The sequence below is a fragment of the Galleria mellonella genome, unplaced genomic scaffold (assembly GCF_026898425.1).
Source record: "Galleria mellonella isolate WM207_F2 unplaced genomic scaffold, CSIRO_AGI_GalMel_v1 utg40, whole genome shotgun sequence".
In the NCBI taxonomy this organism is placed as follows: domain Eukaryota; kingdom Metazoa; phylum Arthropoda; class Insecta; order Lepidoptera; family Pyralidae; genus Galleria; species Galleria mellonella.
This window is the reverse complement of record NW_026442094.1, coordinates 2,979,227-3,006,149: the sequence shown is the minus strand read 5'-3', so window position 1 is coordinate 3,006,149 and position 26,923 is coordinate 2,979,227. Positions and strand designations below refer to the sequence as shown.

Here is a 26,923-nt window from a genome sequence, read left to right as displayed (position 1 = left end):
AATGTTCAATGACTTGTTCCAGTGGAAACGTTTCTAAAACCACGTACAGAATTCAAAGTCATTAAATTTATTAGCATTTTCTTTCCTACGGTATATCAGTTAAGAAAGGACATATTTATAAATAGCCTTTGGTACTTAAAGAATTGAACTTAAAAAATTGTCTTATACCTAATAAAAAATACATTTAAGTCGGCAAGTTAAAATTTCATATTATAATCATTTTGTTATATTGATAAAAATAATTAAATAAAAAATATTAATATGGGTAAAAAAAATCCCAAAAATATAGTCGCCTTTTTAAAACTATACAAAGATATGCCATTTTTAATTCATCATTAGACACACATAACCGATTATTTTTTTTATTTACGTGGTTCTCATAATCTTTGCAGTGTATCGAAGTTCTCACAGAGGTATACTTACAGTCGTTTTGCATTACGATGTACAGTCACCGTCACAAGTGTACACCTAAGTACTTTGTCACGGTGACTTATAAACAATTTTATTTTTCATAGTAAAAAAACTACTGGTTGTCATACTAATCTAATTAATGGCTAATGTGACAAGATCTAAATGTGTACACATAATTAACATAACATACTAAATGTTCATTGATAATCCTGTTTAAACTATCGTGACCTAAAAAGTTTGTATAAAATATTGACGTACCAACCATTATCAAACAATATTATTTAAATTATTTAGTGATATTTTTATTCATTTTCAAGAACTTGCATTTTATTCCCAGAAATTCGAAAATTTGTCTGCATAACATTGGATACCAAATTAAAAATAAAATATGTGTTAAAAATTTAGCGCCCGTACTGGTGAGAATAGATTATGAGTATTTACAGTTTAGACCAGGAGTAAATGTACTAATGACCAACACATTCGAGAACAAAGAATTATGCAACATTAATTTTAATATACCGAAATAAATAGCACTAAATAATTTCCTAGTAAGACCTTGGCAATGACTTAAATGATTTTTTTTAGTTATATGCCCTCTTAATTTCGATCTGCTGTGTATGGAGGCTTGATACTTGCGTAAACATTTACTATTGCAAATCCCATATACATATGTGAAGTAACATTATATTTAATAACAATTGTGATGGCACATACACTGTTATTTGAAGTGTAAAAATAGCATAGTTTTAATGTTAAGCTGCAGTTTGACAAATACCTTGCAATATTAATAATAGACTTCAAAATAACGCTGTATACATCCACTCTCAGTATTATTTTGATTCTATTAAAGACTGTATCTATACTTGGCAAAATTAGTAAATCTTGGCATGTATTAAGTTTTTGTATTAATTATATATTATGGCATATTATTTGTTTATTTTATTTTTAAATAATAAATTCTGCCAACTATAGAAAATATTGAAATTTGAATTTAGTAGCAATCATTTTTATATTTACAATGCCATCTACTATTACGACATCGGTACAGTATGACTGTAATATTTGTATATATTTGCATTGTATATATAAATGTATAACAAAGACCCAAGGACAGAAGATACGTGAAAAGACTGTTTTAAAAAAAATAGGAAAAAATATTTTTGAAGGTCTTAAAAAGCAGAAAACAAACTCATTATTAATAATATTCATATAGAATTCCTTTCAATTATTTCTTAATTTTCTGTGTTTAGGGCTTCTCAATAATAGGGATCTATTTAAAAAAAATATTATGTATATGGTGGTCAAGTATGTAATAGTAATGTATAGTTATTTTTATTATTTGTATGTGATGTTATCTTTTCAGTCCTTAATAGTAACTACAGTATTTTATATATACACTACTAGAAGATACTTAGATATAAACTAATAGATTTCATATAACTATTCCACATGTTTATGAGATTTGATTAGTATTACATATATATATATATATATATATTACGGAATATAAAGATTTTATTATAAATTCTTCTGTTTTAAGCCAGCCAAACAATTACTGTTGCATTTTGTTCTTGTGTACAAATTTTGAAAAGTTTAAATCTATTATTATTTCTATATTTTTATCTCTTTATTCTACTCTTAAAATCTGTTCTATTGATTTCGTCTATAAAATACTTGAGGACAAATATTAAGTTATTTTAATACTGCCATTATTAGATGCAGTTACAATTTTACTTACTCAATTTACCCTATGGCATTTGCATTAATTCATATTTTTCAATTTAATAATAATTTGTTTCTGCATCTAATTATTTTATTACTAAAATTATTATGAGTTATTTGCAGTATGTTGCACTCACTAGTAATTTGGTAGAAATCTGTGATGATTAAGTTCGGATTGTGATGATTAAGTTTGGATTGTGATGAAAGAGTTCAGTCTATAAATGCTTACAAAAAAAAAATGCTAAAATATCCCACTTGCCAATTAAAAAAATTACACAAATGATAATTTACATTTAAATTAATAGTTGAATTATTTTGTAACATAAGCTGTGTTGTTACAGTATTAAAGCTAACAAATGTGCATATCATGTTAATTCGTGCTACAATAATGGGAGTCATTCAACAAATCTCATGTTTCCTTTTGGGTCCACAGTTGCAATAAACTATCTGGCCACACTCTTGACTATCCCACTTAATATATTATTTACACAGTAAAATATAGTCTATAAAGTACAACCTACTACTATGACTACAATAAAACAATTTGTTTACTTAACTTCATTATTATGACAGATAATTTCTCTTATTTACAAATTTTCTATACAATACTAATTAAAATTATTAAAAAGTAACATTGTACTTGTAACTTTGCTACCCTTTTTCGAATGTACTAATATTATTATCAATAATTAAAATACGACCCTATAAATTATATTTACACATAGTACGTTATGTTAGTCGAGACTTAATTGATCACATATGAAGACAAATAAGAATAAAATGAGGAACAAATATACAATATGCAGTAACCAATCTCGTACCCAAAATCCGGGGCTAAAACATATCACATCCAAGTTTAGTGTACACACTTAAGCCGATCGCGAAACCTCTAAACAGTAAACATTCTATTAAAACAATGCAACTAAAATTATATACAAAATGTATACTTATCACAAAATAATTCTTAAATAAATCTAATTTCAAATTATACAATCCAACAATTATAAACACTGGGCAGATTCAAGAAAGAGATCATAACAAGATTCATGTATTTCTCAGTGTATCCAATGCTATTCATGGCACTGAAAAAGTCAAGATACGAGGTGGGAATAACGCGATATGTGAATTTAACTTATTGTCTTACATACACAAATATATGTACACATAATAAACTGTGCTCAACCCAGTATTTCATGCTTACACACACACTTCCCCACACTAAATTCTAAATGCGTATGCTTAGAATTCTTAGGAGATCCATCAATTTACTATACCGTGATATTTCTAAAAATAATCCAGTTCCAAATTTTTTTATTATCAAATCTTAAGTTTGTTGTCTCGTTTTGTATGTACTTTTTTAATAACAATATTCAATACACGAATGCAATACTCGTCGTCCACTAAAGACATTTACAAGGTGTATTTCGTTAATTTGATAAAAGCTAAACGTGAAACCACATGAAACTTGTCTTCATAATTGACACAAGGTAAACTTACTTACGCGTAGTCTTTAATTAAGGTACTTGCGACATTTTTTGGCGCCGCAGGTGCAGGGTATCTTGACTTCTTCGAATGGGAACTTGTAATCATACGTGAGCTCTTCGCCGACAGTGATACGTCGCAGGGCAAAAATAAGGATGTGCTTGTGGCCGTGGATATCCACCACGCGTGAGTAGCAATTGGGCTAAAATAATAATGTAAGAAAATTATTATTATTTGAATATTTACTTATAAAAATATCTTACAAATATTAACATTAATAGTAAACTGTAACAACATATTAATGTGTGACATCATATATATATATATATATATATATATATATATATATATATATATATATATATATATATATATATATATATATATATATATATATATATATATATATATATATATATATATATATATAATTCTTTTAAAGCGTACATGGTTTGTAAATACAATTTAGTTTATTCAAAATCATCAAACCTTCAGAGGAAGGCCCTTTAAATGTCAATATAAAAAAAATAGAAATACACTTATTATACAATTTTTTTTATTTTTCAGTTAATTGTTTAGTGGCAACAGAATAATGCATGTTTTACAAAATGTTAATACAATTTAAATATAACACTTACATCGCAAGAATGGTTGATGAATCTAGCAGCATTCCCCTTGAGCGTGGCATCTACCACTAGATTGTCATCGATACGGAACATGTAACAGCCGCCAACTCCACGTCGCCCGCTCATCGCCTCGTACCGCTTCTCGCGTTGATCAGCTAGAACCGCGCGAATCACTTCACCGGCATACTCTATTACCATATCCCCTAAAACATGATAACAAAATACATGTATCACATATCAAAAAATAATTGTGGCAAATAACATTTGTTTTATATTTTTTTTCTATATAATATATTTAAACTATATAATATATATTTGTTCTATTTAAAATAAAAGTCAAAGTTAACTATTATAAATACCTTCTTCAATATCACGTTTGCAGAATAAACCTCGTCCGTGAATATGAGATCTATACACACCCACAGATACTTTTGAAGTCTCTTTTAATTGTCTGAATCTCATTGCAGGCGGTAGTGTTGCCAAACGTCTAAAATATATAAAGCAACAGTGTAACTCTATATGAAATACAAAAGTATATTTTAATCTAAAAAAATATATAAAACAAGTTCCAATAGTACCTTGATATAGAACTTTCTCCCTCCTGACCACCAAACGGCGGAGGTTCCTCTCTGAATGGCGAAGCCATCCAACTAAACATATCATGATTTGGTTTCCTGGCCACAGGTCCAGTGCGAGCGCTTCCCCATGGACTCTCTTTAAATCCCTCGCTTAGATCCAAATCATTATCCCAACTATTTAATTGTCGACCTTGACGTATCTTATATTTGGTACATCGACTTGCCTGAAAGATATTTTCATTAATTAGAATACATTGAATCTATTACTGTCATAATAAAAAATAGAATAGAAACATACTCACCCCAGGCAATTGCTCGATTAAATATCGCAGGGCATTATTATTAAGTCCCAATAAATGTGCTCCAGATAAACTCGAAGGTAGGTTATATTGTATTAAAGGTAATCCAGATTGTTTTCTAGCGTTTTGAACAGCTTCCACTACCTTCGCCCAGAGGTCTATTAGTGAAGACGATGTATAACTAAAACCATCTTCAGATGTCACTTCATATATTAATTTGGGACCATCATCTTTGGGAGGATCTGGTGCTGGTTTCGGGAGAGATGGCTTGTTCTCTTGGCCTTTTAATTTTGTTTGCTTCTTTGCTGTTATTAACTCAATTTCGTTCTTTTTGTCTCCTAAAGGCCTTTTCATTAATTTTGCAGGTGCATTAGGAACTTTTGTAGGTACTGGAGTTCTATTTATATCCTTCTCTGTTAATACTTTTGGAGGATCTACTTCAATCATTTCCGAATCTAAATTAGGTAAAGAAGGCATTTTTGGAACAATTTCAACAGTTTCACTGGTACGGGTCGTTTCTGTCTCTATTGAAGCACTGCTTGTGTTCGCTTGATGCATTTCAGTAGATAACTGCAAAGCGCGAGCTGCATCTCTCTCCTCTTTTTCCCTCTTAACTCTTTCTAACTCCATCATACGTTTAGACTCTTCAATAGCTTTTTCCAAATCACTGTCGATGGTTTCATCCTTAATATTTAAATCCGGCATGTCATGACTCACTGGCCTTTGCTTTGGCACGGCAGGTGATTTACTGGTAGTTGAACTCTTTGAAGATTTACTCTGGCCTTCTCTATGTAACGGTAGTACTCTATTCATAGGCCTCATAGACATAGGATTAACGACATTGGTAGGGATACCAGATTGTTGAGTTGGAGGAGCCTTCGGCAACGTAATGCTTGTACTATTTTGTGTTGGTAAGTTTATCGTATTGTTCTGAACAGGAATGCATATCATGTTTCCACTATTGTTTTGGTTTGGAAGTAAATTAGTATTTGGTTGAATAGGGAAGTTAATATCAGTCGCGGCTTTTGAAGCAATTTTTGGGTCAACAAGGTTATTTTGAACTGTGATATTAACAGTATTATTACTGGAGTTAACGTTAATATTCATGGGAGCACTATTTGGTATTGCTTGGAATGGTACATTGATCATAGTACTACTATTCTCATTCTTTTGCTGGTATGCTAGTGGTTCTGTGCTAATTCCAGTAACGTTGTTATTAGTATTATTAGTCATAACTCTTATATTATGCTGTTGGGGCACATGTTGATTCAAATTGTTTTCCAGATTAGCACTACTCATCCTGCTCCTCTCGGGGAGATTGATTACTCTATTATTCTGTGAATTCATTTGCATATAACCTATTTGATTGTTCACTGATATACTATGATTCTGCTTTTCATTCCCTACCATATTCACTTTAGCGCAATCATTATTAGGTAAATTTGACATAGGCAAATTCGGATTAGAGGATGTACCCATAATATTTTTACTTCTCAAAGGTTCCTGGGAAAATTTAGGCGATTCATTTACAGACATATTATTTCTGTTAATTTGGTTATCCATATTAGTCAATTGATTTTGTGAAGTACTGCTCATACTGCAACTACTGATATTCATCTGTGAATTATTAGCAACTTGAGGACTTAAAAGTTGATTTTGATTCGAATTAGCATGAGGCTGAGAGTTGTTCATCATCATATGATTAGAGTTGCCTGACATAAGATTGTTAACACCATGATCTGATGAGTTGTTGCAGCTCATTAACATCTCATGACCTGTCATATTGTTTTGACTGTTTGCACCATACATGGTACTACTGTTTACAGAGTTCATCATCATGTTATTAGGCATATTGGAGTTGTTAACATTCATGTTATGCATCATGTTTCCAGTACTGATGTTCATATTATTAGTGGTATTCATATTTGAACATATGTCAAATGAATTCTGATTATTAGAATACTGTGAACTATTACTAGGACAACTGCCACTGCACGCATTTTGAATTTCATTTTTGATATCAGGGATATTAGGGACATGCATCAAGGAACTATTCATAGATTGATGGTTTGTATTGTTAATTTGCATAGAACTATTCATATTACTGTGCAGATTCATATTGTTCATTGAGTTCATATTGTTCATTTGGTGCTGCATCATTGACGTGTGTTCCATTGATGATCTGCTCTGTAATTGGCTCATAGTGTTAAGATTTTGCATCCCTATTGAATTGTTGTCATGCCTGTTAGTATGCATATTCGACATAGCATTTGAATTATCTATTTGATTAGCCATATTCATATTATTTGTATTTCCTGGCATATGATGCATATGCATAGTGTTATCCATTGATTGCCGGTTATGCATTTGATTAGATACATGTTGATGCATCCCCATTAAATTATTATCCATATGAGAACGACTATTTTGCATTTGCATTACGTTTGGTATCTGATGCTGATGATGATGTCCAATGTTATCCATTTGCCTATTCTGTTGCAAAGACATTTGCTGATTAACATGCATATTATTGTCCATTTGAGAACGATTACTATTATTCATATGATGATTCATTTGTTGCATTGTATGCAGTTGTGAATTATGAATGTTTTCCATCGATCTATTAGAGTGCATCTGATGACTCATATTGTTCATGTTATGCGATTGCATATTCTCCATCATCATGCGATTATTTTGCATATTATTCATATTAGACATAGGTTGCTGCATGTGCATATGATTTAAATCGTTGAGATCGTTCCGATTTATATTATGACTATTTCCTAAGGCATGTATGTTCATAGATTGACTCATTAGATTGTTGTTATCTGGCGTACTGCGATTAGAAAGCATACTTGTTTGACCTCCAATGACATTGTCGTGGAAAGATCTATTTGGACCTTGATTCACTTGTTGAATTTGATTACTAGTATCTGGTCTATTATGTTGAATTTGACCATTCATAATATGAATCTGATTAGGTGTTGATAATTGATTGTTGTCATGTGATATTATTTGCATATTACCATGCGGTAGATTGGACGTATTTGGTGAAGAACTAGATATTTCGTGTTGATTATTTTGCTGGTGATTATTTTCAGAAATATTCATAGTCATTCTATTATTGGCAGATTCCTGACACGACAAATTCATATTTGGCATAGAATTATTTCCAGAATTCAATAATTGCACTTGACTATGAGATGAACTATTTGATATAGAACACATTTGGTTTTGACTTGAAAGCGATATCGTGTTTTGATTACTTTGCATTGGCGAACGCATTATATTGTGGGGTATTATGCTAATTGCAGGAGTATTATTCATATTGCCAACTACCTGACAACTGTTCAATTTGTGTACATTCATTTGATTATTAAGTCCATCTGTATTATGTTTATTGTCATTTGTTCCCATATTTTGAAAGGTTTTGTCGTTTTGAGCATGTTGTTGGGAATGTGAAGCCATAATTTCTTGGGAAAAATTCAAATGGCCACCTTCTGCTTTAGATAGTGCGTTAATCTTACTCAATTTTAATGTAGTATCTGCATCAAAGTTGCTATTCATTACAGAAGAAGGTGGATATATATTGCCAGCTGTAATCTGAATTACATTGCTGGATGAAGTATGGGTCGAAGAATGATGACTTACATTCAAGTTTGAATCAAAATGATGTGAATGTAAATTCATACTAGATATTGTATTACTATTATTCTGTAGAGGCATTAAACAATTCTGGTTGATTTTTTCAGATTCATTATGAGAATGTTGCCTGCCAGTTAAATTGTTTTGTATATTCATTGAGCAACTATTGACATTAGATGTTTTGATAGATATATTTTGTAAATCTAACTTGTCATTATTAACATTACCTTGTGTGTTCATCTGTCTCCAAGGCGTTGGAGATTTAATACTCTGTGTCACGCTTATAGTTGGCATACTACTTGCATTTGAACCTTCATGCAAATTACCACTTATTTCAATGACATGATTTTCGATTTTTATATTACTTTTACTAGCTGAAGGTGCAATTGAACTAGACACGATTGGTTGAGATAGAGGTATTGATGACATAGAAAATGACGTTACAGAATTCGGCACAGATTGTGACATAGCCATGACCGGTTGTCCTATTGACGACACAAGAGTAACATTAGGCGACATCGTCACATTGGTCTGTTTTGATATGTTATTTCTCTGTAAATTCTGTGGTGTACTTGATAACGTCATACTGTGTATCTGAGAAGTTATCGGATTAATATTCTGACGACCTGTTATAATAGTACCAGGTATGGATTGTGAACCAACTGCAATTGGAGTCGAACTCATTTGAATCACTTTAGGGGTCTGACGATTGTTATTAGACGACTTATCAGGTAGAGGTTGCAATGTTAGATTAGGTACACTTGTCTTGCTATTCTTTATAGATGGTGGTGACGACTGGACTGATTGTGCTGCCACTACATTAGGTGTCGATGAGGCTACCTGCGTCACTCCATCGCCTACGTTATTGACTACTACATATCCAGTAGGCACTTCCACTATGGGTTCTATCTTACTAGCTTGAAATACTTGAGTGGTAGTCGCTGAGAAACTACTATTTTGTGCAAGAACCCCTTGCATAGCTGTAGAGACAAATTGCTGCGATGACATCACTGTATTCTGAACTATCGTTTCCAAGCCATAGTACACTGGTTGTGTTGTTGTTAAGTACATACAACCAGATGGATCTGTAACCATCTCTAACGTAGGCGTCGACCCAAGTAAAACTTGATCATTGCAGAACTGAGGCAATAAAGTTCCTTGGGGCAATATCGTAGCACCAGGAGCAGATGAAATTAATGTATTACCTTGTGATGGTAAAGCATTTGGTATTATAGTAGTCTGCCCATTGCCAATTCCACTTTGTGGCACTACAGTAGCACCTGCAGTCTGTAATGCATTATTAGGCAACAATGTTGCCGTTTGTGAAGTTATGCTTCCAGGCGTTAATCCTTGAATGGTTCCTTGTGGTATTATTGTAGTACCATTCTGGGTATGAATAGCTTGTGGTAAAATTGTTGGACCATTAGGGCCCTGAGAAATTATCCCTTGTGTTTGTATAGCACCTTGAGGCAAAATAGTAGCACCTGGTTGAATAGTTTGTGGTATAATGCCAACATTACCTTGAGGTACTAATACTGGAATCCCACCACTAGCAACTGCTACCAATCCACCTGATTCTGTTTGTTGTATCTGAAATGTTTGAGGTACAAGTCCACTTTGTGATATAAATTGTGGAGGCCCAGTTTTAAAGTCTCCTTGAGGAGCAATAGTGGCTATATACTGCATATTTTGATTCTGCTGTTGAGACAAAGCTTCTACATATGCAGACATTATATTCTGGTTTGCCACTGGCACTATTATAGATGGCTGGCCAGTCTGATTATTAGTTTGCAGTTGTATTACAGTATTCCCAGGTCCAAGTGGCGATTGATTAATAGTTGTGAATGTTTTTTCCAATTTCGTTTGTCTCTTTATAGTTGCTGGTTTAGGAATAGGACGACCTCTGCCTCTATTAGCCGCCTGAAAAATGGGCTTGGGTTGTACGGGAGCAGGTTGTTTTTTGGGCGATTTCTGGTTACTGCCTGGTAATATAATTTGTTGTTTATTTTGTGAATTTGGTGAAGACAATCTTTGAGCCGTCATTGCAGGAACAACTATTGTAGGATTCCCTTGTATTTGTGGACGAATCATTGGTTGAATATTTGGAATGATTGAGGCATTGGGCATTCCTTGTATAGAGTTTACTGGCAATGCAATTGAAGTTGCGCTTGCCATATTTGGGAAATTTGTCACTTGATTTTTTCCCTGTATCATAGGTGTAATATTTCCCGTCTGATTTGATGGTATTGTCAGTACTTGATTTGAATTCGACGAAATAACTTGTATACCACCTGATCCTGAAAGTAACTGTGCCATATCACCTCCTTGTATCTGCTGTATATTAGCATTCCCATTTGGCTTTACACATATATTATAGGGAAGAAGGCTCGGTTGCGTTATTATTTGTGGCGTCATAATTTTTTGCCCACCTGCAGAACTTGTCTTAGGCGGCAATATCATCTGTGGTGTCACAACAATTTGTGGTGATGACAGCATTTGTTGATTTGTTGACACTTGGACATTTGTGGTTTTAGTCTGATCAAAGATGACTGTTCCCGATTTCATCTGTTCAGTAATTGTCATAGTCATTTCATTTGATGGTCCAGGAGATGGTGTTTCGACGATAGTGCCGTTAATAGTAATCTGTCTCGTATTAATTGAAGTCCTTCTGGCAGATATGCTTTCTGCTTTCACACTATTCTCACTACCACTTACAACTCCAGCATGAATAATCATGGGCTGAGCAAAGGCCCCTTGAAAAGCATTTTGTAATGTAGTCAATGTCCTATTTTCTGGAGATTTAGGATTTTCACTCTCACTTTCACTGGTTGACATCGAATCACAATTTGGTATATGTCTGTCATAAGATTCTTTATTTCTATAAGTACACTGACATTTGTCACACCTAACTAGTTGTTCTATCTGTCCATTCCCGGCAGATACTTCATCCAATGATCTCATGACCAATTCGGGTTGACCACTTATTGAGTTTCCAGCTATAGTCACAGTGTAAGTACTTTCAGTTCCACTTGCTCTATAAAGGAACTGGTTAGTTTGACCTCTTTGGCTATTATCACCTGGGTGATTTTCTTCAGCACCATCTAATTGCTGTATCGGACTAAAATCATTGTCGCGAGGACTGTTAGGTCGGGAGCTACACGTACTCTCTGAACCTGACCAATCAGCAGTACCATCTAACTGCGAAATGGGGCTGCATTGTATTTTAGTATAAAAGTCTATAACATCTGTGTAATAACCTTCAGTTTTATCACTCTTATCATTACTGCTATCTTCCTTTTGTTTAGGAGAAGTTGTGCGATAATTGATTCCCGATGTATGTGGGGTCTCATCGCATAAAGCAGTACTGTTGGTGGACTCAGTTTTTAATTTTTTATCTAAGTTAGTAGCTTCTACCTCTTTATTGGTATCTAGAGGATTTTCTATCAATGCTATTCTTTGAATGGGGCTAAGTTTATCAGTTACTGTTGAAGTTTTTCCCATTTTACACCTTTTTATTGTTGATGATAAAAGGCTTGTATCGAATTTATTATTCCACGTCAGGCTACTGGACCTTTGTTGACCACGACCAGTTGTTAAAGTTTTAAGATTATGATTTTGTAAAAGCATTTCTGATTTGCTTCTTTTCAGCTCTTTGCTTCCTGATTCTAATCTAGCATTAAGTAATTCATCAATGAAATCGGACTTGTCATTGCTTCTGTCATCAGATTGACTCATAGCACAATAAAACTCATTTTTGAGATCTTGAAATATATCTTGCATAGATATACCATCCAGTAAATCATGATTAAGATCTTCGAAAATAGCGTCCTTAACCTCAGGTGGGAATAAATCAGCCGTATTTTGTGGCTCTTCCTCATCCTGCTGTTCTTGTTTACAAACATTGTCTAGTAAATATTCCACTACTTGTTTCACAGCCAAATCTTCTAAAGTCATGGTATTCCCAAATTTTATTGGAGATTTGTCACTTTTTAACATAAGGACTGCCTTACTAGATCCAGTTTCTAAACTTTCATGCCACGCTCCAATTTCAGCCATTACTCTATCAACTACTTGAACATCCATAGTATGATCAACAGTTATATTCACGCCAAAATCAAATCCTGGCATAGGTTCTGCCAGTATTAACTTTGTTTTAATAGTATATCTCACAATTTTCGAAGGTTTTTTACAAGACCAAAACAGACGTGTACACGAAAAATCTACAGGCATCAAAAAATCTTCATAATCTGACACAGATGGTACTATTTTTCCAAGACTGTTTACAGTCAAAGATCCGAGAAGGAATTGTACTTTATTAATTTCACTATATCTTTTCTTCTTTTTGTCCAGTTCCACATAGACTGCTCTAGTTAGTTCAAAATCAGTATCTTTTTGCAAACTTTTCTTTGGAACTTCTTTGCTATGTGTAGGACAGAAAACCCTTTTATCATCCATAAAAGCACAACTTTCTTTTCTAGCACAGGCATAGTGATAAGTTTCACTACAATTTTTAGCACAGCAGCCAACACTTGCACCCTTTAGTTCACAAGCTGCACATTTTATCATTTTCCCTCTAGATATTGCAGAATGAACATTTTGTAGAGAGCCATCTATTTCTTCAAAAACTTCTGCAGACCACAAAGCGCAATTAGCATGAATCCAATCGTTTTGACCACAATACAAAAGGCGTCCTTCCATAGATGGTAAACCATCCCCTACACCTTTACAGAGGACACACATCCTTGAATCCACTACAGGATAGAACTCTAACAACTCTTCCTCTAATTTTTCTCCATCTGTTTCAAATTTAGGTACAATTTGATCTAAAGGTCTCTCAACAGACACTGTAGTTTTGTCAGTTCTATTTTCAGCGATGTCCTGGTCTTTTAGAGACTCAGTATCATCTTGTTCACCTTCAACTTCTAAATTTGGTTGCAAACAGTTATTTTCACAATCAAACCAAGGAAAAGTTTCTGTGAATAAATCCTTATATATCATTTTAAGATCAGCACATGTAGTTCTCTCAATAACTTCCTTCATATCATGATTAAATTCTTTTAAAGATAAATATTCGTCATTGTTCACTCTTTTTTTAATGTCTAACAATGAGGGTGAAACAATTCTATTTATGTCATCAATAATATTATCGAAACTACCTGGTCTCACGAGAGCAGGGCTCAAGTCCTGCTCACTACGAGTCTGAGGAAAGCTTTTCATTGGTTCATCATCATCTGATATTGCTTCATACTTGTCATCATGTATTGTAGTTGGTAGCATAGTTGTTGCTTTCTCGATCTTATTTGGAGGAGGATAATTCTCATGTACTTCCACACAAGGTGCATCAAACTCTGTTTTAGTGTCATAAAGGCCAGTGGAGAAACAAATTTCTTTATTCTGCATAAGCGGCTCTTGTAGATTAACAACTTTGTGCAGAGGGTGTGGTATATCTTCTTTCTCCATATCCACGTCATTCAACAATGAGGAACAATGCCATATTTGAGATGTACTTGGATCATCAAACTTGTTCTGTGAAAAATTGTTATTTCTTCTACCTCGTGAAGTATTTCTATAGACTTTGGTCTCTGTTGTATTTTTCATGGAGTCATCCACACAATCAAAGTGTAATTTTCGAATAGCTTGTGGAGACATTAGACGATATGGTTTGTTTGGAACTGGAGTATTTTTGTGTGGTGTGAGTTTAAGTAATGCACAAGCTTTCTTATTCTTTGCTAATAGTTTGAGGAGATGAAGAAGACGACTTTTGAGGTGATCAGTGAGCATCTTTCTCCATGGTGGGTCATTAGGCATACATTTGCAACAAATGTACTCAATTGATGGTGGTAGAGCCGACAAGAGTTGGTAACCCTCACCAGACAAACCTTCACAGCTGGCATGCACCCATCTTCCACACCAACCACACTCCATCATCTGCAATATAGTTAACACTTACTACATAATTCTAGGTATTGTTAAATAGTGCCAAATTTCTACTTTCAATACAATAGTTATTATTATATAAAAAAAATTAACATTAATTTTTGAAATCTTACCTTACTGTCGAAGTCATTGTCTCTATAACACGCTTGACATAAGGGACAGTAGTTACCCTTTTGTCTTAACTTGAAACAAGGTCCACAGAACGGTAGACTTCCGACAAATTTGCTCACACGAGTACTGTCACAGCTCTTACACTTGAGACAGGAACTACAAATCTATAAAAAAAAAATTGGAGATTTGTATATAAAAAATAAATCTAAAAATGCCTAAGATCTTAAAGGAAATTAAAATGACTAAAAATGTATTAACTATATTCATTAGTCAAAATTTGCTGTAATAATGAGTTTTCAAAAAGAAAAAGGTTCTAAATTTGGTGAAAATCTCTTAACTCCGTTAGTTGTAAACCAATTTAAAAAATTCGTTTCTTATTTGAAGGAATATATTTACAGATTAGTCCCACAATTTTTTTATCAAAATCGCTTCAGTACTTTAAGTTTTTTATTAAAATAACTAACTTTTGGCAAAAATTTAGTTTTTCTTAAAACGCAATTTAAGTTATACAATTTTAAATTATGAACTCTAAAAATATTTAATGTTGATTTTTTATTTGTATTGAGCGCACCGATATTGCGACCCCATAGCAAGAGTTCTAATCACGACCTGACTAAAATATGGGTAATGACACTTTAAGGTCTTGTATATTCGTGAATTGAAGTTCAGCAAAACTTATTTTAAAGAATATACGAGGGTCGATAGTGAGGATTGTCAGAAATATTACACGGGTGAAATTTTAGCAGTTAAAGTGGGAGTTAGCATAAATATGTTTATCATGTAAGAAACACTGTACACACATTTTATTCATCCTGTTTGATACTGTATAAACTATTACAGTCATGATTGATCTTGAAGAGTTTCTACCGATAATAAATTGCTAGATTGAGATAAGACAGAGATTTACAACAGTGTACACATTATGGAAGGACTACGGATGGAGAGAGAGGGAATTGAGGAAAGGGAGAGAGTGTGTGACAAAAGAGGACAGAGGTGACAAGGAAGGAGGGGGAGAGTGACAAGGAGGAAAGGAGGGGAAGGGAAGATGACAAGAAGGGAAGGAAGGGAGGGTGACAAGGAGAAAAGGGGAGAAGGTGAAATGATGGATTGGGGCGATGGAACGGGGAAGAGGATGGGAAAAAGGAGAGGGGAGGGAGATGAGGCTATGGAAAGGAGAGGGGGATGGAGTGATGGAGGAGACGGGGATAAGGAAATGTAGGAGCGGGGAGGGGTTGATAGATAGCTATAGACAGAGACAGGGAGAGCAAAGGTAGGGAGAAGGGTGAGAGAGAGCCGAATAAGACGCACCTGAGGCCAGTCGCCACGGTCGGGCAGCGCGCGGCGCGGCAGGCACGCGGCGTGGTGCGGCGCGAGGCACGCGCGGCAGCGCAGGCGGGCCGCCGCGCGCGAGCACGCTGCGCAGGACGCGCAGCGCGCGCACCGCCAGCCGCGCCCGCCGCCGCCCGCGCCCGCCTCCTCGCCCGCCTCGCCGCACCACCGGTGGTACCACTCGCAACACGACCAGCACACCACCATCTGTCAGGGGGAAGGAATTATTAGTCATGGGGACCAGCCACCTCATTGCTAGCAATATACTCTTAAAGATTGACCTCGCCATGCTTCTCCCTGGAAACTTTCATCACGACAGGCTGGCTGACCTGCTTTCATTCTCACCTATCATTTCACCCTCGCTGATACCCCGCCGGCGTATACCAATAGCGCAGGTGGTATTGCCATTTAATTATCATCCATTAAAATCTGTGAAACAGATCTTTACTGACATAGACTAACTTGAGGAAAGGGATTGTTAGAAAAGGGTAATAGAGATTAGTGCTTGCTGCTAGCAATGTATGGTAAGATTGACCTCCACGCAGTCCCTAGAAGCCACCGTAGTTATTTTCTAGCGAATTCGCCACGAAGAACTAAACTGACATGATATGAAATCATGAGTCTTTGGAGTGCCAGTGTATGTTAGTAACATAAGTATGGGGTAAAAATGTTTCATTATCTTTTCATCCATCTGTATTCTATACAAACTGGAATGGCAGATGCTGGAGTAGCACAATATATTCCACCAATTTTAAAAACAAAGTACCATCACTAAAATCAGCCTAAAAAGTATACTACCGTGTTGATTTATTTATGTAACAAATTTCAATCAAATCTATTCAGTCATTTAAGAATAAACAAGTAATGAACCTCTTTACAAACTTCCAGTTTTTATATTGGTAGGAGTACACTTACTTCTAGTATTCTTTAAAGCAGCAACTCTACATAAAATTATTTGACAGTAGTTTTATTTTATGTATATCATCATCATATTCGCCGTTAACTGTCCACGGCTGAACATAGGCCTGTCCTTGGGAGGTTTTACCAGTAGTTGCCACGCTTGACAGGTTGCAGTTAGGCTTTGATGACATTTTGAGAGGGATGCTGGATCATCCCTCTACAATCAAATTTCCTTAGTCTCCTCTTACAACACCCATGAGAAAAGAAAGGGGATGATCCATTCTATGCCAGGAACTCCACTTTTGTGTTTATACTACATAACATCTTCATGTTGTTTTTTTCACTACTGATATTTTCGGAAATGTGTTCAATTTCGCTAGTTAAAACTATCCATAAAAAGATAGTAAGATTTCAATTCCACTCTGAATTTTAAAATGTGACTTGTTTTTTAATACCTTTTCTCTCCCAGCACTTCCACATAAGAAGCAAATTCTCGCAACCGTAAATGATGCAGTCCCGATCAGGCCAAAACCTGAACTGCACACTTCATCAGGATCATAACTCTCCCAAAAATCAACACAGATCAATTCTGGACGATTCTGTCCACATTTCTGTGACCGATTCCGCATCTGTGAAAAAAAGTATATTAAAATAAAGGATACCTATTAATATTATCATAAAAAAAGGAAATGTTTTATTTACGAACATTTGTAATATTAGTTAATGGTTTTATAAATGATTTCTTCGGCACTAGATCCATTACAGTCTCATCTTCACTAGACTCAGCTCTCTGTGATTTAACTGGTACTACTGGTTCTAATTTCCTCTTTTTAGATTCCAATTGTATTTCTGTATCCACTTCCTTCGTGCTTGATATCTCTGACTCAATTGTAGTTACAATGTTGGGTATTTTATTTTCAGAATCTCCTTCAGACTCATCATTTGATAAATCAGGAGTAGGAATCTCCTTGTCTGCAATGGGGATAGAGCTACTATCATCATCTGTTGTTGGTAATATTTTCTCTTGTTTTTCTTTTTCTTCTTGTGTTGGGAATGTTGCAATAGGTTGTCCTAACACTATTGATGCACTACGACATACATGTTTAACTCTTGGTCCTTTCAGTTCTACTTTCTGTCGTTTAGGATCCTCCATTTGTTTTGATTCACTTTTATCTTTCTTCCTGACTTTAATTCTTGTCAGACGACGTTTTTTGTTCCCAGCAAAGTCTTCCTCAGCATCTTCTTTTTCTGCAATTTCTTTTTGTGGCTTTTCCTGAAAACATTAAAAATTAAAAATTATATATAAGGAATATATTTAAGAAAATGATAAATTTTTAACAATAATATATACCTCTTTTTCAACAACTTTTTCAATTTCTTCATTTGGTTTCTTAGTTGTTTTAATGGGTCCAAAAACTTTATTTTCATTTTCACTGCTTGGTAATGCAAAAACTGGTTGTACTGTGGTACTAGTTGTAATATTAGCGGTTTGACCTATTCTTAATGGATTTACTTGTGTTAAAGGAGATACAGGTTTCACTCCAGTTTTCATGTATGGAGGCAACATGGCAGTCAAGCCAGCTTTTATACTTGGTGGTACCTGGAATGCCTTGAGACACATCTTGAGCCAACATGCTGGACATCTAGCTTTATTTGTGCATCGCAATAGTTTCCATTGCTGTGACCTAACTATTGGAGGAACATGGCAATTACCTAAAAAAAATAAACATTAATAATAAAAAAAAAGTATTTATTTTTGTAGGGGAGTAACTAGGAACATAAAATTGTAAAAATCAAAGGCTGTATTCGAGAGTTTTTATTTATAATAATAAAATACATAATTAGAGTCTCTATTGTACATCAAATTTTTATTACAATATGATGGCAATACATATATTACGGAAATTAAAACAAGTCTCTTATTATGTAAAGTAATGAAAGGAAAAAAATATTTTATTTATATATTTAAAAATATTAGTATTTTATAATCGAGTAGTTTAAATTAACAGATTCTGAAATTGGAATTTATCAACTGGATAATGAGATGTAAACTCGACACTTCAACTGTACAAGATTGCATAGAATGTAGAAATTCTCATTAATAAGAAAAAATCTACTAGTACTCAAAATCACTAGTGTAAGGTAATAATAAATTACTACTAACCTTCTCCTTTCAAACACTGCATGACTACAGGACCTGTCCTTTGTGACATCTTTTCCTTCTTTAACATTTTTGAAATGAATTTACGACAAGATTCACAAGAATAAATCCCAAATTTTCTGGCTTGCTTAACAAATCTATAAAATCGCACCGCTCCACATACACCACAAGTGACAGTGGTTGGAGGATTTGTAGCTGAAAATATATAAAAAAAAAATTATTGCAATTATTCTCATATTCTATTTGGAATATGTATATAAAGTACTAGTGATCCAGCCTGGGCTTCATATTGGTGGATAAAATTTTTTAATATAAAATATATAACCTATGTTAATTATTGGCAATGTAACTTTCTAGAGATGAAAGAATTTCTAAAATTGGTTAATTAGTTTTTGAGTTTATCCATTACAAAGAAACAATCAAATCTTTTCTCTTTATATTAGTATAGATATTTCATGAATTATATCTTTCCTTTCAAATATAGTACAAGTTGTACCCAAGAGTATATTCTTTGTGAAAAAATATGTTCTTAACTACAATCCCTAATGGGGTAGTCAAAAGCATTTGTTGCTTGTTATAGAGGTAGTGAATACTTGATATGCTTTCATTTCATTCAACATTTGTTTATGACTAAACAAATAAAAATTTGATTCATTAAAAAATAAAAAAAATCTTTAAATAATAAATTTATAGTATATATATATAGTATATAAATTTTAACTCATACAATTATTAATTAACACCATTACATGGACTGAATAATGTTTAATCACTTTCACTTAGACAAAGTTTTTCATTTTTATGTTAAGATCACTAGGGATTAAGAGTGACTATATTAGTAGTTAGGGAGTTTCAATCAATCTGTGACAACTAATGTTATTCATGTTTTTACATAATACTTTTATTTAATATAATTGAACTAACTGATTTGGTCTAATGATTTTTGTACATACTTACATGATAATGCAGTAAGTGTGGAAAATGGTCCATCTAAACCAGATGTAGATTGCGTCGGAGGATTGAGTTGTAATCTTGCTTCTCGGATAATGACTTTACCTCTCAAAAGCTGGGAGGCAGATGATTTCTCTTTTTCTGGACTAGGTGGAGAAGTCCTTTCTTCATCATCCCCACTTCCACCAGGACTATCACTTTCCCAACTTTCTTCAGATTCTGAACTACTACTGGTACTACTTGAGCTGCTGGCATCAGAAATATCCATCAATTTTCTCATTGCATGCCCAGTTCTATCCTCCTTATTTGTTTCCATGGTTTTAAGTTTTTCCAGACTTTCTACATTGGAATTTTCATCTTGTGAATAATCAGGTTCTTTTTCATAGGAAAATAAATCATGCACTGTCTTTCTCGAGTTTGTACTTAAACCAGAGAATGAATTTGTTGTTTTATCCTTAAATAGGTTGGATGATTTCAACAGATTTTTATCCTTATCATTGAATTTGTTAGGCTCTTCTTCTGGTGTATCATCATCATCATGTAAATTATTAAACACCAATCTCTTTAATTTTGGTTTCTTAAGAACCTTTCCTGATGATATGGTACTACTTGTTAACATTGTTTGTTCCTCACCATCGATGAACCTCTTGTTTGGTTTAATAACTCGAGAAGAGTGGCTGCTCCTGGCTGGTAATACAAATTTTGAAGAAGTTCCATTATCTTTATCTATAGGTGATGTGTTTCGAGGGGGTGGTGACATACAACGACTTTCACTAAACTGTGTGAATTTGTTCATAGGTTTTGACAGAGGATTCAAATTCTTTCTCATGTAACCCTCTTGATGTTCTGATGCAGATTTAGAACTTAGATCTGTTAATTTAGCAGGTTTAAGAATGCTAGAGTATTCTGTTGGTTTAAGTGCAGATTTCTTCTTAATGATAGGAACCAGAGGTGCATGATGTTTAGGAATCTTCTTCAGTGGCAAGAAGATATCCTCACAACTCTCAACAGTGCCAAATGTTACAGTTTTCTTCACTGGTTTGGGTTTCTCTTTTGTGATCTCCATTTTGTTCTGTGATCTAGTACGCACTGGGGACTTCGATGATTCACTGTTTTTATCTTGGTTGCTTTGTGTTTGATCCACTTTAGTTTGAGCTATGTTATTTTCACCAACTTCGTTGATGCCATTTTCATTATTATTTTCTTTCTTTTCTTCCTCCTGCAAAAAATAAATTGTTTTAGATAAATATTTTAATAATATCACGAATATCCACAGTAGAATACACATTTCCTTTTAAAGATTGTATAAATATTTTAACCAAACAATTACAATACTTATTTCTTAAAATATTATTTACTATGAAAACCAAGACAAACATCTTGAGTCACTGGTCTAAGTAGTTACAAATTATTTTTCTAAATAATTTCTTTAGAATTAAAATGAAATCCTCATTTTTGTGAAAAAATGTGTCCTGGCTGATCATTAAAAAGATTATTCATAAATGAGTAGCTATATGAAGGAACAATCATTAATGAAATTTACTAATTGTTATAAGATGGTGCCATTAGGTAGGTATCAAGTTATTGTACAAATTCTATCTGGATAGTAACAATATATTATTTATTTCTTATAATATTGTAATATACTTCTAACATTATCTTATTGTATTTGAAATCTATTTAGTCCAAACTAGTATAGGTCTCGTAGTTAGTACTTGTATACTTCGAACCCTGGATTGTGTATCTGTTTCCTCAACCATACAAGCAATGTTTATTTTATAATGACACCACATTTGCTTATCCTTTCTCATTTTGATACATATTCTTTCAAACCAACACAAATATTACTATAATCTGAATTCTACTTTATGTGTCATCATGCAATCCACTGTAAAAAGGGTAAAGGGATTGTTAGTAATGGAGACTGAGAATCCCATTGCTAGCAATATACCCAACCAGGTCGACCTCCTCGCAGTTCCCCCTGGAAACTATCATGGATAATTTCTGATGAATTCATCATGATGGGCTAACTGGCCTGTTTTCATTCTCATCTATCACCCTTCACTGGTGCTCCGCCAGCGTATCCCGTTAGCACAGGCGGGGTTACCATACCATTTTCACCCATCAAAAAAAAAAATCCACTGTAAAGATGTAAATTAATTCAATCACCATTTGCTTTCAGAGTATATTATTTGAATAAACAAATATTATATGGTCTTAAATACAATAATGAATTAACTTATAGCCTTTTCTATACCATAATAACACACTAACATCTCAGTGCTGAGGATGGACTTATCCTTAAAAAAAAATATGCTAAGATTATGTAGTGTTTCCTTTCTCCCTAACAGATGTGTTGTGCTTTTTGCCTCTTGTTCCTTCTTTTAATATCCTGAGATTAAACAATTGATTCAAATTTATTTTTACATCATCACAACACCAATGCCTTACTCAGTCACCACACAGGCAATTATTCAGTGGAAAACAAAATTAAATCATAAACAATCATTAGCAAATTTAGAATGAAAAATGGTAAGAACCAAAGGTGGAATGAGAAAATTTAAGTATTGAATAGGTACAATATTATTTATTAGGAATTAAGTGAAATATTTACTTTACACAGTTTAGCTATAATTATTTTAAAAATGAGTGTACATGTTCAATATAAATGCCAAAGTAATCTACAGAATGATTTTTGGCACAATCGAATTGAGATAAAGTCATAATCACATAGAACATATATCAATTCTTATACAGTAACCTTCATTTTATGTTTTCATTTATGTGATCTTGCTTTGGCCTATTTTATTATATATAATAATCACACCACTATACAATAAATTTCATATTCCAAAAATTGGGCATATTGGTGGTATACTTGAAAAATTGTGCTAAACAACTAGTGAAACAAATTCAGCATCAATTAATATAATAAAACAAAATTTGGAACTGAACTCTATTCATAATAATGTAATGGCAATAATCTATTATCATTAGTGTATTAAACTTGTTATAATATATATTTTGTTAAACAGGGTCTTACTATTCATTTCATTGAATGTATGGTTGTACAACTGATTATATTGTATATACAATTAAAAGGCCTTAGTCTCTTGGTGAAACAAGTATCAATGATTTAATTACGCTCCTATATTTTTTGTATTTACTAATAACGAAACTAGAAGGTAGTTGTCATTATTCCCATAATGAAAAATTAATAAAATTTATTAATTTATGCAAAAAACTATTAGACCTTGTTCAAAATATAACACAATACATACTATACTGTGAGATTATAATAACATTTTCTATTGTTTGTGCACTATAATAGGTTATGTGATATACTACTTATGTACAGTCATGAATTAATGCTGTATACAATAAATAAGAATATTTATTATTTTGTCACTTATTAAATTAATAAAAATGCTATTATAAGATAAACCACATATTTGTTGACATGAGCAATATTGAAATGTCAAACGTACAATGTAAGATTGAATGTACTTGACGCTTTTGTACAAAAGGCATTTTGTGCCCATTGCATCTTCTAGCTATTACGTAAACATAACAAATCCATAACTTATCTATACTTTGTGTAACAAATATGAAAAAGGAACTGTAATAAAGCAAATAGGCTTTACCTCTTTCTCCCCAGCAAAATCATTGGTCGTCGCACCACGGGTGGACGGATGACTCTCTGAAGTAGTCTCATGGTAAACAGTGCCCGATAAAACACTAATACGTTTTCTGTTCTGGAATTTAAGCGGTTTTCCAGGGAATCTCGACCTTCCCATTTTGATGTGCACGTAAACGAAGGACACTCAGTGCGTTCCCAGCGATTGCAAGGAAACTGGCGCGCATGCTCCGGCCCGCGCGCTCCGCAACGCCATTTCACTCGTAAATGCAATGTGTACAACTAAATTACGACGCAGTTTTCATCAGACACACACGCGGAGACATAAACATTAATAGCACTCTTCACATTATTTACTAAAACGATCACTTCGCACTTTTTTTGCAAAACACAACATCATCCATCATTTTAATGGTTGCCTGGATGTTAACGCCGTACATAAGTCGTAACGCTTCCATTCAACGAAGCGTCATGCTAGTAATGAAACAAAAGAGAATGTAAAATTGTACACGATCCTGCCAAACGAAGCGTCGGTAGCACTAGTGTCCGCGTTTTGTTCCATTTGATTACCACAAACAAAACGAATTATAGGTAATTGAATCGCCGTAATTTGACAAAGATGGCTGTTCGCCGCGCTTTAACAATAGCGTACACGAGTGATTAACGAGACGAGGCGCGAGGCCGCGGTGTGAACGACACCTGGCTCTCGGAGGCCAGTTATGGATTTTGAACCAATCGCGACGTTTAATTCGGACCGGTATGAAAACAAACATGTCGCTCGTTACATCTTGCCTCGCATTTACTTTTTTACTTTTACTCGCTCTAATCTATCAATAGACGCTTCACTCACTTGGCTTTTCCATCGATAAAAAATGTTATGATCTTTGCGCGATCGCGGTTATGATAATATAAATACGATATCCATATATTTGCGTAGTGGGACATTTATAAGATGGAAACAATAACAAAAATAAATCGAACTGTTACCCGAGAATTGTGAATTTTTTAGGTATCGAATTCTATAATGTTTAGCGTATCTATTGAAGATTACTGACTATTGATGAAGAAGGTTCTCAATTGCGTCGTTTTAATATGCGTTACGCGATTACATAATTATTTATGAACCAAATGTTATTAAATCTCTTTAACATTTTGCAATCAGTAGGCTGATCCTACATTGATTTTGTGAGGATCGAAGCTTAAAAAATAAATTTAGAAATATAATAACTTCAAGCTTCTTCATTAGCACAATTATGCAAAGATTGAACCCGCTACCATCAATACATATGGCACCGTTACTAACAAAGTTCATCTAAATTTAATTCTATATTGTATAAATATAATTTAATTCTGTGCTATTCACACGAGTCGAGACCGTTCCTTATGGTATTCTATGGATAGGCCTATGTTCAACAGTGGACTGATCGATTGTTATGATGATGATTTTGTTGTACCTATTTTTAAGAATTAAATACCAATTGAGACTATTGGTACGTAGGAAAATAATTATAAATACTAATTTTTTTAAACCTACTAATGCAGGTAAGCAATAGTTTCAAATAGAGTCGATATCCAATATTATTTATAAGGACGATATAATATTTACCTTCAAGTAAATATGTAAATAGGTATTATAAATATTATTATTTAAACGAAAAATTAATTTTGTTAATTTTATAAAATTATAAATGTTACTTTTTACTATATATTGTAATTACATTTTCAGTAATAAGTACCTACTACTTACTTGTTTACATAAATTATGCAATGTTAACGCTGACTTGATATAGCTAGGGTACTTACTATATGCTTAATGTTTATAGTACCTGCCTAGCTTTGTATAATACTGCTGCCCAGCCCGCACCCTATCTACATAATGAACCCCAAAACTCTCGGTCGATCATGCGTAAGGGGCGGAAAAGGGATGCTAAAGGGAAGAGCGTTCGGTGCTTGAACCCTAGCTATATACACGTAGCTATAAGACTACAATAATGACACATGAAGTTTATACAGATAGCGATATTTTATATTAATTTACTAACATTTCAACTTTGTTTTGATCAATACTGACCTCTAGCGTAAGTTATGAGAACAAAAAGTTCTTTGCTGAAACGCTTCCTGAAATAGGTACTCATAGAGAGCGGGCGGCATTTCCTCGGTCTCGGATCGAAGTGAAGCAAGCAATTTTAACTCACAATCACTTTTTTAACATTTTATCACATAAAACACACATTTTTTTCTTTAAATTCTTATTCACTTCACTAATATAACTTAATCACGTTTTGAAAATAACATTCCATGTGTAAATATTATGGTAGGAGTATTATTTACATCACATTCATTGCACTGATGTTCGTGCGTGAAACTGTAGTAACAAGACTGACGAAGAGGCGCCGCGCATGCCGCGAGGGACACGATGTAAATATAAAAATGGACAAACTCCCCTTTTGGGGGCTCACCCGAATGAATCATAGTCATCCACTCACCTCTGTGTTGCTTGGTTTTTTTTTTAAGATTTACTATAAAACCACAACCGAATATATCGTTTATGCTTACTGAGTTGGCTTCGCGATTCAAATTTGAGCGGTATTTAATTACGATGCAAACTTCCGTGAAGCTCTTAACAAAATATTGATCGACGCGACTACCACGGTCTGTGTACATTTTTCAATGATCTTTACTGTCGCTCGGAAGGAGGATAATCGCTGAAGATCAGTCGCTTACTACCCCGCGGCAAAATTTTAAGAGACCCTCTTCTATAGCAGGTAGATATTTTTTGTTACTCGGGTCGCAGGCTAAAAGAATTAAGATAATATAAAAAAAAATATTTATACCTACAAACAGATCGATTTATAGTGTTTCGCGTAGTTATTATATTTCCATGATAGTTTAAAGTGATGTGTTCTTAAAAAAGCTATTGAGACTATAGGTAGGAACATAAATAAGTTTGAAAACAACAGAGTTACAAAAATATAGTGCTGTATTTACGTATCATTTGTGCATTCACGTGTATTAATAATACATAAACACATTAATAGACACTACACTAAATGTTAAATGTAAATTTTTTTAATAAGCAAGAAGAACTTTAATAATATTTTCGACTTTAGACGTGATATTAAGCATCAAAGCTC

The 26,923-nt window shown here is 33.7% G+C and overlaps 1 protein-coding gene across 2 annotated transcripts; it reads right to left on the bottom strand.

Moving 5' to 3' along the window:
- Positions 1–623: 623 nt before the first annotated feature.
- LOC113520307 (histone-lysine N-methyltransferase trithorax) lies at positions 624–26,648 on the bottom strand. Of its 2 annotated transcripts, none has more exons than XM_031914652.2 (13): positions 25,861–26,648; positions 20,159–21,371; positions 19,205–19,396; positions 18,392–18,753; positions 17,747–18,313; positions 17,496–17,669; positions 16,120–16,347; positions 14,814–14,975; positions 5,122–14,691; positions 4,820–5,043; positions 4,601–4,728; positions 4,254–4,444; positions 624–3,817 (listed from the first exon to the last, which is right to left on the bottom strand). In XM_031914652.2, the coding sequence occupies exons 2-13, from the start codon at positions 21,216–21,218 to the stop codon at positions 3,644–3,646; spliced, it is 13,032 nt and encodes a 4,343-aa protein (XP_031770512.2). In that variant the 5' UTR covers positions 21,219–21,371; positions 25,861–26,648; the 3' UTR covers positions 624–3,643. The 2 variants fall into 2 exon arrangements, with proteins under 2 accessions (XP_031770512.2, XP_026761405.2); XM_026905604.3 differs by lacking the exon at positions 25,861–26,648 and adding an exon at positions 23,797–24,614.
- Between the last annotated feature and the right edge of the window lie 275 nt (positions 26,649–26,923).